The 18856-nt window shown below is 46.4% G+C and overlaps 1 protein-coding gene across 2 annotated transcripts in view; it reads right to left on the reverse strand.

Moving 5' to 3' along the window:
- The window catches only part of Dhx35 (DEAH-box helicase 35), a 60743-nt gene that overhangs the window by 7083 nt on the left and 34804 nt on the right, over nt 1-18856 (reverse strand). For both annotated transcript variants that reach the window (XM_050151214.1, XM_050151216.1), the window contains 9 exons: nt 17611-17769; nt 14929-15139; nt 11431-11555; nt 9488-9542; nt 6766-6861; nt 5103-5197; nt 4134-4211; nt 2789-2918; nt 49-130 (listed from right to left, as the gene is read on the reverse strand). In XM_050151214.1, the coding sequence (XP_050007171.1) occupies nt 49-130; nt 2789-2918; nt 4134-4211; nt 5103-5197; nt 6766-6861; nt 9488-9542; nt 11431-11555; nt 14929-15139; nt 17611-17769 (1031 nt within the window). The remainder of the gene's footprint in view (nt 1-48; nt 131-2788; nt 2919-4133; nt 4212-5102; nt 5198-6765; nt 6862-9487; nt 9543-11430; nt 11556-14928; nt 15140-17610; nt 17770-18856) is intronic.

Consider the following 18856-nt stretch of genomic DNA (forward strand, 5'->3'; position numbering starts at 1 on the left):
GAAGCTGCTCAGGCTCTGACCTCTGCACGGTGAACTGTGGCCTCGTACCTATATGCTCCAGAGGAGTGAAGCCGCGCAGCATTTGCAAAGAAGCCCGACACGATGCACTTCAGGACGGGATCTGGATCACCTGCACAAGGCAGCAACAGAAGGCTGGTGAGACCTAGCACCCTGGCACCGCGTCGCACATGCTCCTCCCCGGCTGTCTCGGCCACCTGAAACCATTTCTGAGCACACTCAGCCTTGTGCTCCCATGCCTGACAACCGCTCAGCGTCTGAGGACGCATCCTCCCCGAGTAACTGTCAGAACAAGGCAGGACTGCCCCCATAACAAGGGCTCTCCAACCAAGCCCAGGCACAGAGGCCTGGACCCAAGACAGCCGCTCCACAGACCAGCCAGTGAGCTCAGAGCACTGTGGAGACACAAACTGCGAAAGCACACCGCCCTGTCTCCGGCTGCCAGCTAGTTTGCAATTCTCCACCACTTCCAAACATTCTGTTCCTTTTTAACTGACATTTCTATTGCTACAGCAAACACATCTTTCATGAATAAAGCATCTCCATGCACTAGCTCATAGCCATGAGATGAATTCTAAATTACCATGCAGGGGATAATCATGTTTTAATGGCTGAAATATACTCCATTTCATCAATTCTAAGCCATTTTAACTCACTTAAGTCAAGACACAATTACAGTGGCAGTCACTCCTAGTAATATATAAAATAACGATGAATACGCATCTTAGCTCTGATGAAGTACAGTGCATGGGCAAATAGGTTGCTACAGGTGGTAGCCTTACAGGGCTCTCAAAAATCATTTTACTGAATTTTTTACAGCAGGTTTTGGCGGGGGAAGGGGAGGCTACATTACATTCTTTTATTTTTTAGAAATTAAATTACTACTTGTGTGTTTTTATTTCTTCTTGGTGAGTTTTATATTCTAATCATTTGTTTACCTATCCAACAGGCTCAAGAAAGTCATTCTATAATAAACTTGGTTTTTAATTGCATAACCATTGGAATACATTTTACTGTTCTCTAACCTCCTAGATGTGTTGTAATTTATATGCAATTGCTTGTCCTGTCTGACTGTCATGACTGTTCCCAGCAGAGATGCTAAACCTCAAGCCTGCATTCTGTCCACTGCCCATCCAGATGCAGCCCCTTCCTCCAGCTGGTCAGAATCCCCATACACAACATGCTTTGTTCTCGTGGGTTGTTTCAGAGAGGGCAGAAATGCATGCAATAACAGTTTGTGACCCTGGAAATCCAGCTTCGTAAAATCATTCCTCAGAACCCCACTCCTGGGCAGTGGGATGACAGGGGAAGACAGATGCAGAGGTGGGGCTGTAATTTATCTGCCAGGCGACAGGACCCTGGGCAGATGCTCTGCAGCTGGCAACCCTTACAAGTGTCCTGTTTCTGCATGGCACCCTGGCGTGGCACCCTGCCTGGCAAGCTCTGGCGGATGTCTCCTCCCCTCCACTTATTTCTGCTACTTGCCACTGTCACCCACTGTTACTAAAGTGTCTACACTGTCACTTCTACAAGGCCCTATAGGCTAGCATGACAGTCTACATGTCTCCATGATACCTCTCTTCACTGCGCTGGGCTCTCAGTGAACCAAGCTGTTGTCATAGCCAATCACTTTTTATTAATAGAAAAGCAAACAGCACTTCCTGGGTCCTGGCTCTAACAGGTTTCCCTTAGCCTAAAGCAGCCCAAGTCTCCCAGGGCGCTGAGAGCATGATGTAAGTTAACACACAACACACTCAGACTGCTGCCCGGCCTAGCACACACGTCTCCCAGAGTGCAAATAGCATGATGTGAACTGACACACAGCACACTCAGCGTACTCAGGAAATGTCAGAGGTGCTTGTTGCACAGCAGGCTTCAAAACTGCCAAATGAACTCAGTGTGCCCCTTCCTACAAGTTGGATGCTGGGTCTTTGGCTTGGCAGGCTATAAGCTATGCAATCCTGAAGGTCATGTGGCTCCTCCCAAGCCCCTCCTGGTTCCTCTGTAAACTAAAGACACCATCAACTGCACACATACAGTGGGAGACAGAGAGAGAATGTGGAGACCCTGACATGGTGCCACCTACAGTGGATGCCACAAATGGCCACCTCGATCACTGCTACAAGCCAGGACGCCCCTTGCATGCCTAAGCTAAACTTTAATAACCCTTGCATGTGAGAAGAACATGCAGTTTTCATGTAATACCTATGAATTTCATTCATTTAAAGTTAACATTTGGGGGATGTTAAGATGGCTCAGCAGGCAAAGGCCCTTACAGACAGCCTTAATACCTGAGTTCAAAACCCAGTAGAGGAAAGGTTCAACTCATGTGCCCACCCAACACACACACACACACACACACACAATCCTAGCACATATGGAGGCAGGAGGATCAGAAGTTCAAGGTCATTCTCGGCTATAGTAAGGCTGAGGTCAGCACATGCTATATGAGACACTGTCAAAAAATGTAAATTTTTGCAACAGCCATCACTATATTGATTATACGTGCAATGATGAGGAAGTTAATAATCCTTAAGCATTTTCACAAGCTTTAGCAATTCGGGGGAGGGAGTAACAGCCAACAGGAATAAAAATGGATCTCTCCATAAGGAAGCCCAGCCTTACATTACCACTGAATGGGTGTAGGAAGCTCGGAATGTAAGCTGGCTGCAGGTACATGGTCTCACATCAGCCCAGCATGAGAACTGGAGAATCTAACTGTGTGTGGAGCAGAGAGGGCCAGCCACAGGCAGGGACAAGCCACACCCACCTTCACTGGACGTCTTGGGCACCTGGAACTTGACGAGGAGCTTTTTCAACTGTTCTCTCACGGTGGCAGCTCTGACAAGACCCTTGTAATTCAGGAAATGATCCTGACACCACTGGGAGCTCTTGTTGTGCTGCAGAGGGGCCATGCAGAGGAGAAGGTCACCAGGTCAGACAGCTCGGCTGACGCAAGGCCAAACAGGCCCAACCCCATCTCTAAAGCAGAGGGTAACAACCAAACAGCTACCTGCTGCCCCAGCCCCACTTTTCACACTAGCAAGCCAAGGGGAACTGACAGACAAGCAAAGGCAAACTAAAGGAGGTCAGCTCCACTCCCCATGGCTCTGAGTAAGTCTGTTAGCTACAGGAAGCAACACAACATTTGCAAATCCTTATCTGCCCTCAAGGGGACTTTTCCACCACAGTGCCTAATTTCCATACTCTTGAGTCAGACCCTTACATTGTGCTGAGTTTCAGCAGAGGGAACAGAGCTCCAAAATTTGACTTTTAGCCAGAGAAGAAAGCTTTCAAATAAATTTTTAACATGGTAACAGTTTGGAATGTAATTTACACAGGATTTTTTTTTTTCAGAAGACAATCAGAGAATGGTCTAATGCCGACCTACAGATGCACCCTTCTGTGGTAAACTTTAGCCAACTTAAACTCACCTACTGAGCAATCATTCTCAGATCTCTGGTAAAAACAAAACTCTGGTATTTCTCTTTTTAAATTATACTAAATTACTAAAAATATGAATTATTATTCCTTTTCCTTTATATTACCTTTTAAAACATTGTATTGTTGTTTAGCTTTCAAGTGGGAATTTTAAGTTCTATTAGTTGCTCTCAGTTCCACAGAGTACTCAGAATAAAAATTAGCACCGCCCATGGCTAACCAGGAAGAGGATATGTGGGTCTAAACAAGGCTCAGTGAACATGCTCTTTGGGATGCCTTTCAAGATTCAATCCACACAATCATGCTTCTCGGTCCAATCACATGTTGTCCTTCTTTCCTTATACAGTGCACGAGGGACACTGGGAGGTCAAGCTGTCGGCCAGCCTCAAGTGTCATACATAACCAGACAAAGAAAAGGAAACACCTTTAGCCTTTTCTGCAACACTAGTCTCTCCAGAGGGAGGCTGGCAGTCTAACTAACTGGAATGCACAGGCGTCTCCTGGCCATGGATTTATGAACTGTAACTACTTCTGACTTTGCTCCTAAGGGCATCAGAGAGAGAGAGAGAGAGAGAGAGAGAGAGAGAGAGAGTGTGTGTGTGTGTGTGTGTGTGCATGTGCGCGCACGCGCATGTGCGAGTGTGTGTGTGATCCTCCAGTGTGGCCATGCTTACTTTGATAAATGCTTCGTACACATTGAGCATGGTGAGATGATCACCCTCCTCCACAGCAAATTTCCGGTGCACTCGAGTCTGTAAAGGATAAAGTTCCATTTAGAAGTTGACTTCCATGAGCCTCTTGCACTGGTGGACATGGTAAACTCGAGAAGGGTTGACAGACATCCCCATGTCCTACAACCATACACTGTTCACTACCTCCTCTTTGGTTCCTTTTAGATCCCATTCTTGAGTTCTTTCTGTGCCAAAGATCCTGAATAATGCCACTTGTTTCCTGGGGCTGAGAGGCAGCAGGTACAATACATATGGCAGACACCAATCATTTACTTCAGAACTTTCTCCTTGAACCAAATGCCACATAATCAAATGCCTCCCTGTCTCCCTCCTTCCTTCCTTCCTTCCTTTCTTCCTTCCTTCCTTTCTTCCTTCCTTCCTTCCTTCCTGCCTTCCTGCCTTCCTGCCTTCCTTCCTTCCTTCCCCACAGAGAACCACTGTCAACCAAGCCCTGTTCTAAGCATCTGGATACAATAATGAACAACAGTGGTGGAAGAAAGACATTACATAAATAAATAAATAAATAAATAAATAAATAAATAAATAAATAATAAAAATCAAGCAGAATCTGTAATGTACCAGAGGTAGGAAACATGGCAGGGCAGGGAAGGGCTGCAAAAGGGGGTATTGCCATGTTAGACTTTTTCTGAGTCACCTGCATGAGAGGCGGGGTCTTAAATGGTTAACTAAAGGGACAACAAACAAAACCACTTGGGTGTGAGTGACAGACTCTGCCTTCACTGTATACAGGAAGAGTATAATCATGCTCGTGAAATCTTCCCATTATACACAGCATACTCACTCAGTTGCAATCTAGGATCTTTATACAACTGTCTGCAGTACTTTCTAGGCGAGATTTGACAAAAATGTGCAAGAGAACAGTGAGAGGAGCTTGGGAGAAGATGGACTTACTGCCTGAGACTTCTGGTTTGAGGGGAACACAAAGACATTCTGGATCTGCATCATGGCAGCGATGCTCAGGACCTCCTGAGAACAGCCAAAGTTCCCTAGAACACAAAAGGCGTGTTTACAAACATGGCAGTGATGCTCAGGACCTCCTGAGAACAGCCAAAGTTACCCAGAACACAAAAGATGTGTCTACAAATGGACGCCGTAGCAATAAGGAGTGAAGGGCATTTCCCAATGTTTTCCTTCTACTGGGCTGTAAAATGTAAAATAAGATCATATCTTATAGTTCTTTTTTTCAATTCCCTAGCATGTAAGTACTTAACATGCCATGAATGGCTCCATGTGTCCCAACTGAGGATTCTTCTGGGCAGCACTAAGGCTGAGGGGCTCCTGATGCCAGCCAGGATGAGGCCAAGGGTAGTTCAGTGGACTGCCTGCTCCCTGCCCTCTATGTGGACGGCTGGAGTCCAGGTAAAAGCATAGAGGGCTGTGTTGGTCCTAGTGTCCTTCCACTCTTGGCCCAGCTGTGGAGTGGCCTGCCTCTCCTAAGTTCTCCTCTGCTGTGGGCACAAGCCTACGGCACAAGGCAATGGAGACAGCATCCTGAGAACAGATTCTGCAGCAGCTCACCAACCAGGACACCTCACGGAGCAAACTGCACTCCTGCGCTGCTCTCTGCCTGAAGTATAATGGAGTCCGCTCTTGCTGCACTTAGACTCTCACAGCTGACTTCTACCACGCTACCTTTGAAACATGCCTTCGTAAACTGCCACCTGATATAACAAAGGCATAAAATACAAACAGGACCGTTGGGGGGGGGGGGGAGGGGGACAGCTCCTATACTACCAAGATGTTTGTAACTAAAGAAACAGACGTTGCCCTAACTCACATCACAAAAATCTGCAGAGAAACTGGAACTAACTTGGTATGTTGCTTTAGCACATAAAGTCACGCAGTCATTGTGACACAAAGTGTGATCATTTCTCAGACAATTGAAGTTAGCACAGTATTTCGGAAAATACAAGGATGTTCCTCAGAAATCTAAAACAGAATGGTCACATGATCCAGCAAGCCTGCTTCCACATACACCCAAAGGAACTGAAATTGGGATGTGGAAGGAAAAGCACACTCTGGTGCCCACTGCAGGATGAAGACAACAAGATACACACAGGGGAGAACACTTATTACACAATATTTAAAAAGTAAATTCTGCCACCCAGGACAATGCGGAAGGCAGTGGAATCTGTTAGGCCAAGTGAACACTGTACACTTCAGTTACTATGGGAACAGAGCAGACTGGAGCCACGAGCCACTGCTGAGAGGGGGAGCAGTGACAAGACTGGAGAAGTTGCGGGAAGGCTACAGCTGAAGGCTGGAGGAGAGAGCTGCAGTGATCTATGGTAACCACATTATGATGTACAGGTCAAATTGCTACGAGAACTCCATAATGTAATGATGGGCTAGTTACCTGGACACAAGCTTTCCACTATGCAAGCACCAAACATTACACTGTGTCTTATAAACACACGGTTCATCATTAGTAAAAAAATAATTTGTTGCTGTTGTCACTTTTTAAACCATAATTGGTCCCTCTTCCTTCGATGCACAGAATTCAGTTCTCTGGAAATCAAAATAAAGTCAAAAGGAGCTGTCAGGCTCCACCCACCTGATTCCAACAGCATCTTGGCAAACATGGGATTCAGGGGGAACTCCGCGATTCTCATGCCGAGCGGCTCTGTCAGACGACAGTCTTTGTCCAGGCCTGTCAGAAGAACAGAGTCAGAAGGCAGGGACCACTGTGCTGGAAGAGGAACAGCGATGAAAGATGACTCACCGCCACTGACCCAGCCCGACACAGCACCGTTACATCAAAAGAGAAGAGTCACACTGAGCTCAAGGCCCAGCTTTAAAAGCTGCTGCTTCTAACGAACTCTGTTCAAGGACTTCATTACAGGCAGCAGCCTGCACTTCTACTGGGCATCAGGGAAGTTCTCAATATCGTAAGTCATCAGAGACATGCAAATCAAAACTACCAGATACCATTTCAAATCCACTAGGTCAGCTATGATTCAAAAGACAGACAGTAACGAGTGTTGGCAATGGTGTAGAGAAAGTGATGGGGGGGTCCATCAAAAACTCATATGCTGATGTTCATGGCAGCACTATTTATACAGACCAAAAAAAAAAAAACTCACAATACCCACCAGCTAATGAATAGAAAAAAATCACTATTCCATACACTGGGATAATATTTAGCAGCAAAGTAAATGGTATATTGATAACTTGCTACACCTGAATGATACATGGATAACCCTGGAAAGAGCTAAATGAAAGAAGCCAATCACCAAAGACAACCTAAGATTCCATTTCTAAGCAATGTTTAAACTAGGCAAACCCATGGAGCCAGCAGGTTAGTGGTTGCCTGAGCCAAGAAAGACAGGAATGGAGAACGCAGACTTTTAGGAATGGTGAATGCAGATACACATTTCTCTTCAGAATGATGTGAAAATGTTCTAAAATCAGACTGCACTGAAGACAGCGCAACACTGTGACACTGGAAGCTCTTGTACAGCAGGCTGTGAATTAACAAACTGTGCAATATATGATGCATGCCTTAATAAAGCTATTTTTAAAATACTCAAGACAAATCTCAGGGCAAAGCCTTCACTAAAACTTCCTGAGAATGCCCCACTCACAGAACCTCCCAGGAGGATACCACTCAAAGGGCACAGTGCATAGCAGAGATGGTAGCTCCTGAGCTGGCACCATTTCCTCTAAAGTAAGGCACATACTGTATTTTCAAATAAACCAGCAGGGCTTCCTCCACACAACAGAGCACTCTTGCCCAAACAAAATCCAGGCTGCTATCTGCCCAACTCCTGTAGGGAACTCAGGAATGAAATGAGAGGGATTTGGGGGTGGGGCTGGGAAAGAAAAGGGGGTCTGAGAACAAAAACTAGGTTCTGCAGAGACCTGCCAGTCTCTGTGTGTCTCTTCAAGTGTGGCCCTGGTGATGGCTGAAGGAACTCTAGAGAATATGCCTTTCTTCCCTATTCCCGCCTTGCTAACGATCATTAGATTGCATTCCTGAAGCAAGAACCCAGGTCTATTCCTTTATTTGGCCACTTCCTCCTCTTGAGGTTGACTACCAAGTACAGTTATCAAGGTATTAAAGTCCAGCAATCAAAAGCCCCCTTTCGGCTCACCTAATTAACATGCCCAATTAAACTGAAACACCTCATCCTAACACAGGGTTTCCCATCTTACTTTTATGAACCACTATTTACCTATGGGCCACATCTGTCTCCCTGCCATCCAGACCCAGTCCTCTGTCCCTCTGAGACAAACACCCCTTACTCCTCTGCCTTGTTCCCTTCCCTTTCCCCCTCACCCTCTATCTCCCGTCTTTGTATCTTATCCTGGGCCTTTGGGGCAAATAAATCTCCTCTGTGCTGAGAACTTGAGCCAATACTGATCTTTTCATCGGTTATCCACAGTTCCTGCCACACACACAATATGACATTTGTAAATTATCATATTGGCCCTGAGTTACTTTTATCTAATTTCCATTTCAATGGAGTTAATATCACTAAAGAGTTTATGCACATGGGGAGAGCCAATCCCATTCCTAAAGACTCTAAAAATTCTAATGTGAATCCAGTTACCTATGTTGTGGAATATTAGTTGAAGATGTGCTATATTTGTTTACGCTGTGGAACATTTGTTTAATGACGCAAAAACGTGTTACATTCTTTTATGTTGCATTTGTTTAACTCTGTGAGGCTGTGTTACTTTGCCTGTCTAAATATCTGATTGGCCTAATGGAACCCTGATTGCTCTTTGGGCTGTTGGGGAGGGGGACTTGATCGGGGGAGGGGGACTTGATCGGGGGAGGGGGAGGGAAATGGGAGGCAGTGGCGGGGAGGAGGCAGAAACCTTTAATAAATAAATTAATTAATTAAAAAAAAGATATCAAAAAAAAGAGTTGAATGGCCAATAGCTAGGCAGGAGAGAGAAATAGGTGGGGCTAGCAGGCAGAGAGATTAACTAGGAGAAATCTGGCAAGAGATGATAAAAGAGGGAGCAAGAAGAGGGGAAGAGGAGGACATTAGGGACCAGTCACCCAGCTACACAGCAAGTCACAGAATGAGAAGTAAAGAAAGGTATACAGAAATAGAGAAAGGTAAAAACCCAAAGACAAAAGGTAGACAGGATAATTTAAGTTAAGATAAGCTGGCTAGAAACAAGCTAAGCTAAGGCTGGGCATTCATAACAAAGAATCAGCCTCTGCGTGATTATTCCAGAGCTGGTTGGTGCCCACCCCACCAAAAAAAGAACCAACAACATACCTATTATAATGTAAGAGAACACATGAGAAATAGGCATACCTCCGAGAGCATAGAGTAACTCCAAGGCTTGAACCATCGATTGTGCTGGCGGGGGCTGCAAAACACATCAAAGTCCTCCTAGGTTAGTCTCTTCAGCTAGGAACTGAAAAATGTGATCACTCTGGCTCACTCTCTATCACACCCTGTCCGCCCAGTCTCCATGCTGCTGGTTCCTTAAAATGTGCCTCCCACCTCTGCAGCATCCTTGGCAGTGCCTTCTTCTTACCTTCAGCTTTTCAAGCTGCCCTTCCTCATCCCCACTCCATCACTGGAGACAGTCCCTACTTTAAACCACCCCTCACTACCCTAAGCTCCCCACCGCCTTCTCATACACGGGGAGCTGCAAAGCCTGCAGCACAGGGGAGTACTAACGTCTACTGCCCAGGCCTCACCATGGTGAGTTATTAACATGCAGAGAACACGGATGCTGCAGAGTGTGCACCAAGGCTCATCTCACACTGTGTCCTTCAACACCTCTGCCACCTCTGTCCTTCCCTCTAAAACCCTCGCTGAGCACCTCTGGGTGCCAGGCATCAGTGCGGTTCCTAGTAATCCAGTTAACAGTACTATTCCAGACTGCACTGCCTCTCCTCTGAATCTGCAGAGCAGCAAATGCACTTTAAGCACCGAGTGATTTAACTCAATTTCACAGATGAGGAAAGTAACAATTAAAAAGGACATCTGAGCAAGGCTTCGCAGCACTCGATGCAGGGTCAGAAGCTAAACTGAGGCCTTTTAGTTGTTGTTCACCAAAGAACAAAGTCAAGCCTAGTCAAGATCTAGTGACCGACTATATCACCTTTACGGTGAGGACCTACACCTGACTGGTTATATCCAGGGGAGCCAAGGAATCACTGTAATCACTGTGCAAGTCATGCAGCTGGTGAACCAAGCTTCCCTCCGCTACCACTGCGTTCTTCAGAGAGCTCGTGTATCTGCAGATCTACTGTGAGAATCAGCAGAACAGCAAAACAGCACGCTAGTGCATCTCGGGGCCTGTGGGCACACAGCCTTGTTCTATGATCTCCAGGCTCTTGCACTCACAGAAGCTCCAGGGTAATTACTTGGGGTCAATACACAATACTCCACCACTGTCACACTCTACAAAGAAGTCAGTTCTTCTATAAGTCGGCAGGTGACAAATACTCAAGGCAATTACTAACAAACATAACGGATAAAAAGCTCCAAAAATTCTATGAAATATACAGAGATCAATAAGGTGAGGGAGTGGGAAGATGGGAGGAAGAGGGAACTAAGGTTGGTATGTAAAATAAGATTGTTTGAAAGGTTAAAAAAAGGATAAAAAAAATAAGTGACCAATAAGGTTTAAAAAAAAATCTCCCACATGAGAAATAACAAGAAGGATGGATATAACACCTTTCCCACTCAGCCACCACTACATCTGTGCACCAAGAGAGAGCAGTGGTGGAATGGGAGCACCCAGTCAAGCTGCCATGCTGCTCAGACCTTAGCAGAGCCAGGCAGCCATGCATCAGGAGTCCACAGAGGACCAACAATTCCACTCCGACACCTTCCTGAGGAAATCACCGGAGATACCATGAGCCAGAGTCTCTCCCAAAGCCTTGAGCTCCCTCAGCCTTGGTACTCTACAGCCAGGCCCATTCACACCCTCGGGGTCTGGTGACAGCTCATTCAGGAGGAGCAGGGCTGGAGGCCCCTTCCATTGTCTCCCTGAGCACTAGTCAAGCTGCCCCGTGACTCTCATTGACTTGTCTCTCCCCCAGAAGAAAGGACAGGAGCAACAGAGGAAGAGGAACTCTGGATTTCTCTGGCTCTCCTGGCCGCCAGGTTTGCCCCACACCCCACACAGGACCAAGTGGCACGTGGTGTTTTAGCAGAGTGGGGAAGAAAGAAGATGGCGTGCCCAATCAGTGTCTTCAGACCATAGCCTCATGAGCTCCTCAGCCAGAAGCAGGACTTACCGACATGAAGTGGAACCTGAGGACATTGTCGATCCCTAGGGCTTTCAGCTGCAGGATGACAGGGGCCAAATTGCTGCGCTGCATCTCAGGGACGGTGGACTGAGGTAGCTGGTCAAAGGCATCCTCTACGAACAGGAAATCAGAAACGGATCAAAGGTGAACTCAGATGCCCCCATATGCCAGCAGTCTTCCTTCTCTGCCTCGAGCAAGAGCCCTGTGGTTCTGGGGCCAGACACACAACACTAAGGCACAAAGTTGCTTTTATGTCTAGGAAGGATCATTCTATTCAAAAACATATTGCAAAAAAAATTGAATATATATATACATATATATCTTTATATATGTGTGTGTATACTTTATATTTATATTTCAAATATTTATATTTGAAAATATCCCCCTTTAAAAAGCATGTTACTTGGCTAGGCGGTGATGGCACACACCTTTAATCTCAGCACTCAGGAGGCAGAGGCACATGGATCTCTGTTCGAGGCCAGCCTGGTCTACACAGTGAGTTCCAAGACAGCCAGGGCTACACAGAGAAACCTATCTTGAAAAACAAAACAAAGGGGGGGACACGTTATTTTACTTCAGAATGACAGAATGATACTTTTCAAATGTCTTTTTATCAGTGAAGTACTAAACCAAAACAGCAAGCATCTGCATAATCACTATCAGGCCCAGTACTATAAACTCTGCTTAGGGTAGAGTATGTCAAGAAAGCAAGAACAGCACAAATAAGCAAAGAACAATGTAAAAATAAATCACCAAAACTGCCACCGGAATCTGACAAAGGACCTAATTACAAAGAGCAGAAATTGTACAAACCTAGCTTTTAAATCCAGCAGCCAAATGCAGCATCACACCCAGAATCCTGTACTTGCATGTCCCACAGGAACATAAGATGACCTCAAACAGGAGAAAGCACCCCAAGGCAGAGAGATGGGGGTGGAGGGGAGAGAGCAGGGAATCAGGGGAAGACTTTCTAAAAACCAGAACAAAGGGTGGTGAGAAAGGAAGGCATAAAATCCTTTTTTGTGTACATTCAGAAAGGCCACGGACTACATACATGAATTTGTGTACATTCAGAAAGGCCACGGACTACATACATGAATTGCCAAACACACGGGTCTAGCTGGAAGGTTCTAGATGGCAGACAATAGAAGGAAAGGAAATTCTTTAGTTTTAAGAACATTGTGGATACAGTTCTGTTACCGGGACAATCACATTCCCCGAGAGCACCACCGGCCAAGGCCCTACTGAGAAGATGCCCAGAGATGAAGCTGCGATGGCACTCGGAAGCTGTGATGGTACTTGGAAGCTGTAAAGGCCTGAGCCACAGGCAGTGCCCCGAGGAGTGTCAGAGGTAGGAAGGGCCTGGATCAAGACCAGAAAACAAGCCCTACAAGGAGCAGGTGCTTCTCCCATGGGAGCATGGAGGCTCAGGAAGGAGGAAAGCAGAGACTGGGGAAAGTTCCAGCAGGGCTGCCATGAGCATCAGGAGGATCTGCTGGGCAAAGGCAGACAAGCCTAAGGCATGGAAGGTGGAAGTGGTGGAAGTGGGAAACAGCAGGCACGTCTAAGAACAGAGTACAGCTGAGAGAACCCACTAGAATGTGAGAACAGGGGAGCTAAGGAAAAGTCCGGGAAGGTTCTAGAAAACGAAGTGATCTGAGGAAGAGCTGCACCATCTGAAAACTCAGCCAAGAATGTAAAGGCTGGGCACTAACACACTGGTACTGCTCCGGGCCCTTCCCAACCACACCCATGCACGGCAGCTAGGGCTGAGGATTCAGTGAGCTTTCACCCAAATCCACCCGTCCAGCTTTAGTCCATGTCCTAGCACATGATTTCCTTGACACGTGAGATGCGCGTAGCCATTTCAGCTTTAAACATGATTTGAGCTGGAGCTGGAGAGATGGCTCAGTGGTTATGAGCACTGACTGCATTTGCAGGGGACCCAGGTTCAGCTCCCCAGCACCCACATGGCAGGTCAGCATCATCTGCAATTCCAATTCTAGGACATGCAGCACCCTCTTCTGACCTCCTCAGATACCAGGCACACATGTGGCGCACAGACATACATGCAGGCAAAAAAAATTATATAGAACAAAAAATAAAAACTTTAGTTGTTGGGAATGGTGGTACACCATTTAATCTTTAAATCCCAGCACTTGTGAGGCAAAGGTAGGGAGATCTCCAAATCTGAGGCCAGCCTGAGTTACAAAGAGAGACCCTGCCTCAAAAATAAATAAATAAAACTTGAGTTCCTTTAAAAGTTAAACACACAATTCCTAATACCCACAACTATGCAATTCTTCAAAGAATTAAAGGTTTCTCTGCATGTCTCATGTCCACGCACACTTATACCCAGCACCACCAACACTTAGAGCCTAAGAGAAGCAGCGTAAATGATGAATGGACTCAGTCGTCCCATTCCCTATCCTGGTGTTCTAAAACCAGTGTCCAGAGCCCCAGCGCTCCACTTGGACAGCCTGGGCTGCCAATAAGACCAGGCTCAAACACTGCCTGGGCTGTGAAATGCTCCGCAGGGGAGAAAGCACCCGCTCAGCTTCAGTCACTTCTCACTCCAGGGCATGGTGATCTTTTCCTGGGTCTGCCTCTACCACCATACCACCCACAATGGAGCCACCCATGGCTTACTGAGCCCTAGGTCCCTAGGCCCTGATGACGTGCTGAAATAAAGGAGGCCTAGGTGTGAGGCTCAAGGGTAGTGAGGTCCTCAGTTCCATACCCCACAGAAGAAAGGGGGGGGGGGTGGCGCAGATATACATCAATGTCTGTATAAGGATGATGGTAACAGGAAAAGAAAGAAATACATGGCGGTCCTTAGCCCTCAGATTCTTAAGCAAACTGTAGGTAGATACTGGATAGAGGAGGGAATTAATGACCTGAAAATTCCATCTGGACGCTCGGAAGGTGTGTGCAGAGGCAGGCGTGTGGTGGGGTCTCAGTACCACTCCCAGTGAAAGAGACATAGAGACCAGCAGCTCTGGAGCATCACAGTACATGTGCTCCCCAGCGTCAGCAGGCCGAAAGGAAAGCTGCTTAGGGGCCAGGCAGGCCTGCCTACCAGAATTCCACTCTGTGCCCTCAGAACCTAGCATGGCTCACGATGAGAGTGAGCCAATGATCTGTTGTCTGTGAATGACTCTCAGCAACTCAGCAAAGACAAATGGGGATTGATGTGAGGTGCCACTGGATTCGGGAGTCTCGGGGTAAGAGCACAGCACATTAAACAGAGGGGAAGTGAGGAAGACAGCGCTTGAAGTACAAAGCCTGTGCTGGGTTCTGACAGGGGCCCAACACCAGGTCAGAAGAGAGGAGGTAGGCAGGTGTGGGGTCAATGAGCCAGCCTCTGAAGGAAGCGGTGGGGACACCCAGGAGGGAGAGCTGGATTTTATGGTAAGTTCTGCCCTGTGCTCCAAAGCCCAGGCTACTATAAGAAAATCCAAAGTTGTTAAGAAACACCATCCACACCTGTATAGAGACGGTAACACTTTCCGGAGCGGTTGCGCCCACCACGTCCTGCTCTCTGGTTGGCTGACGCCTGAGACACTGGTACCACCACCAAGCATTCAATAGCTGTCCTGGGGTTGTAGGCGCGAAGCTTCATAAAGCCACAGTCAATCACATACACAATGCCACTGATTGTGATGGAAGTTTCTGCCACATTGGTAGCCACAATCACCTACCAAAAAGAGAAAGAAAGCTGGTTGGTTCTTTCCAATTTAAATAAACTTAGAAACCCTAAGATATTTTGATATTTCAAACACTATGCTGTGAGGGAGGAATTAAGGAGTCACCACGCCAGGTAGAAATGATGCAGTTCTATAACATACACAGCTCCCTCAAGCTCCCAAGCTCTCCTTCCTCATCTACACAGTGTGGCCACCGCCTCCCCCAGGGTTGTCGAGGGGAGAAGATCCAAACATAAAGAGATTAGAACCTAACACTGAGCACATGGTAAGTTCTTAATGCCTGTTTTCTCTCTTATGCAACCAAACAGCCATCTTGTACAAAGCCTCACAAGGCACACAACCTTGGACTTTCACACCTACTGTATAGAAACATTGTCTACTTGTTCACACAACTATCTCTAAGGCTCCACATTTGACCAAGCACCGATTAAGAGTTTACGCTCCCGTGTGTCTACAGCAGAAGCACCTCTATCAGGCAGTTAACTTCAGAAAGCAGCAGGTACTGGGGAGAAAGGACAGCCATTATATGCTACATAGTATATATTACACATTATATAGTATAACAAAGTTTCCCCTTCACATTGCTGTCCAGAGAAAACATCCCAGAAAGATGAACGTGAGCTGAGACCTACTAACAGAACTGGCCAATCCTATAGGGACCCAGAGAGAAGTGACGCAGGAAGGAGATAGTGCCAACACAGCCACTGTGCAAGGAACGTGGGCGACAGGGTGCGGGGGAGTCTCTGCTACAGTGCAGTGCAGCAGTCTGGCTACTGTGCATACCGGCCAGCTCTCCCTGCCAGGTTTGATGCAGCTGGGAACAGATATATAAAACACACACAACCTTTTTCAAGCACTTCACATTTTATAAAACCATTTCATGAAAATATTCCTACTTTTATATAGTAGAGGGTTACAATTTTATACTAACCAAGTTTATAGTATAAGCTTATACTTATGGCATAAACTACTGTATCGCTTATAGTATAAGCTATTGCTGAGGCAGGGAAGATGGTGCAGTGGGTAAGGGTACCTATTGTCAAACCTGAGGACCTGAGTTCAATCCCTGGAACCAACATAGTAAGAGAAAATAATTGACTCCCATAAGTATACTTTGACGTCCATATGTGCATGACACATATGTGCCCTGCCCCACACCACATAAATAAATGTAATAAAAATGTTTAATTACATGTTTTACAGCTAGGAAATCTGAGATCTGAAGCTAAATAACTTAGGGCAAGACATAAAGCAACTCAAGGGTGAAACCCCAGCCTGTAGACTGGCAGAGTGTAGTTCGTGCATGACTGGGCGGGTTCAGACTGTTCCCTCCCAAAACGTCTGAAGCTGGGAGTGGGTCCTTAGACCCACACCGTCCCTCACACCTGCTTCACCCTGAGCCACCTGCCATGACCTCCACATCTAGGGAAGGAGAAAGGAGGAGGGGCAGAAATCAGGCTCCTGGTTCCTCCCATCCAATGCTTCTTGCCACCACACCCATCCTCAACCCAATTTCAGGGCTAAACATTTAACTGATTTAAACTTGGTTCTAAAGGCAAACTGGATTAGGAACCACTGTTAGTAACTTTATCTTGTTCTGACTGACCACAATCCACCATGACAGTCTCTGAGGCTAAGGTAATAATGTGTTGAGAAAAGTATTAGGCAGACAAAGAAAAGCTCCAAGAAGTAAGCTGCTCTGGTAATTACCGTCAGAGTGGCCAAAACTTCTCTGAGCAGGGTTAGAAACCTCACACCACACTACCTACTCCGGACTTTTAGACCTACTGTATAGAAACATGGACCTCAGATTTGAAAGACAAGTCCTGTCTAGCAAAGTTCACTTCAACTGAAAAAATAAAACAGGTGGGGAACTGGAGAGATGGCTCAGCGGTTAAGAGCACTGACTGCTCTTCCAAAGGACCCGGGTTCAAGTCCCAGCAGCCACATGGCAGTTCACAACTGTCTATAACTCAAAGATCTGACACCCTCCCACAGCCACACAGGCAGGCAAAACACCAATGCACACAAAATAAAAATAAACTATAAAAATAAAATGGTCTGGGGAGATGGCTCAGAGGGTAAAATGCCAGCTGTGCCAGTGTGAGGCCCTAAGTCTCCAGAACCCACACAAAACCTGGAAGGATAGCATGTGCCTGTCATCCCAGAACTAACACAGTGAGAGGAGGCAGAGAGAGGAAAACCCCAGCATCTGTGGGCCACCTAGCCTGGCAGACACAGCAGCAAGCAAGAGACCCTGTCTCAATCAAGGCTGCCCTCTGACCTCAACATATGCACTGTGGCACACGTCCATGCTTACACACATGAATGCTCATATACACACACACATGAACACACACTAATACATACATATACTAAAAGCATCTTAGCAGGACATGACAAAGGGGAGGCAGTGTGATTACAAATGGCTGCAAGCACCACTGAGCAACAGGAGTCTCACCTTTCTGACGCTGTGTGACACCCTTTCAAACACCTTCATCTGTTCAAAAGAAGGCAGTCCTGCATACATGGGGAGAACCCGGAGGTGTTTCTTCATCCCAGTGCGAGCCAGCGCCCGCGCCTGCTCGATTAGCATGGATACAACAGTTTCTACTTCTTCCTAAACACGGAACCAGAAACCAAAGAAGCTGGTCATGCTAACACACTGAAGGAACAAATGCTGGCATCCAGGCTTTAACTCTGCCACTTTCAGCAGCTGCTGTGCTACCATGGCCCACTCAGGATGACATTAAAGCCAATGCTACCAAATAACAGTATCAAAAGAATAAAACCCTGTAACTGTACAATTAATAGGACTAAACCTTCTGTAACTAATAGACAAGTTCCTATAAATAGAAACAATAAGGAACTGGAGAGCTGGCTAGTGGTAAAGCCTGTACAGCTCTTGCAGAGGACCGGATTTTGTTCCCATGACCCATGTCAGGCAGCTCACTCTGCCTGACTCCAGCTCCAGGAAATCCAATGCCCTCTTCAGGCCTCCACACAGGCATCTGCACTCACTACACATAGATCTACACATAATTTTTAAATGACTATTCATACACAGCTTTTATGGACTAAGGCAAACAGAGCATTCCATGTGCACAGGCATGCTGAACATTCTGTGCAGACGGACAAGCTGCAGCTTATGACGTCATGGTAAGCATTCCTGAGAAAAGATTACTAACTATGGGAAATGTCTGGCAGTGGAAAAGGCTGTGGCTGGAGCTAGTTCTGAGCAGAACTACAACCGTAAGAGTGTTCCAGCTTATTTGGCTGTTTTCCACTATGTGGTCACTAGCTGCCTGCAGAATGAGCAGGAAAGATGTCCAAATTAAAGGACCCACTCCTAATGTTAGGTCACTTGGGAAAGGGTGCCCAACTTTTTGACCACAGGTTGGGATAGCAAAATGAACAATGTACCTAGTGCAACATCCAATACTGGCAAACAAAACAGCCCCTTTGATGTAAAACCTGACTTATTCTGAAATCAGCTAATATATTTAAAACCTCAGGGCAAGAAAGATGGTTCAGAGATTAAGAGCACTTGCTGCTCTTTTAGAGGACCTGTGTTCAGTTACCACCACAGACAGATCACAATCACCTGAAACTCCAGTTCCTATAGATCCAAACCCTCGTGTCCTCCATGGGCACATGCACCCACATAGTACATATACATACACAAAGGCTAACACACATACACGTAA

The sequence above is a fragment of the Alexandromys fortis genome, unplaced genomic scaffold (assembly GCF_014885135.2).
Source record: "Alexandromys fortis isolate MF-2015 unplaced genomic scaffold, M_Fortis_MF-2015_v1.1 scaffold_27, whole genome shotgun sequence".
Lineage (NCBI taxonomy): Eukaryota > Metazoa > Chordata > Mammalia > Rodentia > Cricetidae > Alexandromys > Alexandromys fortis.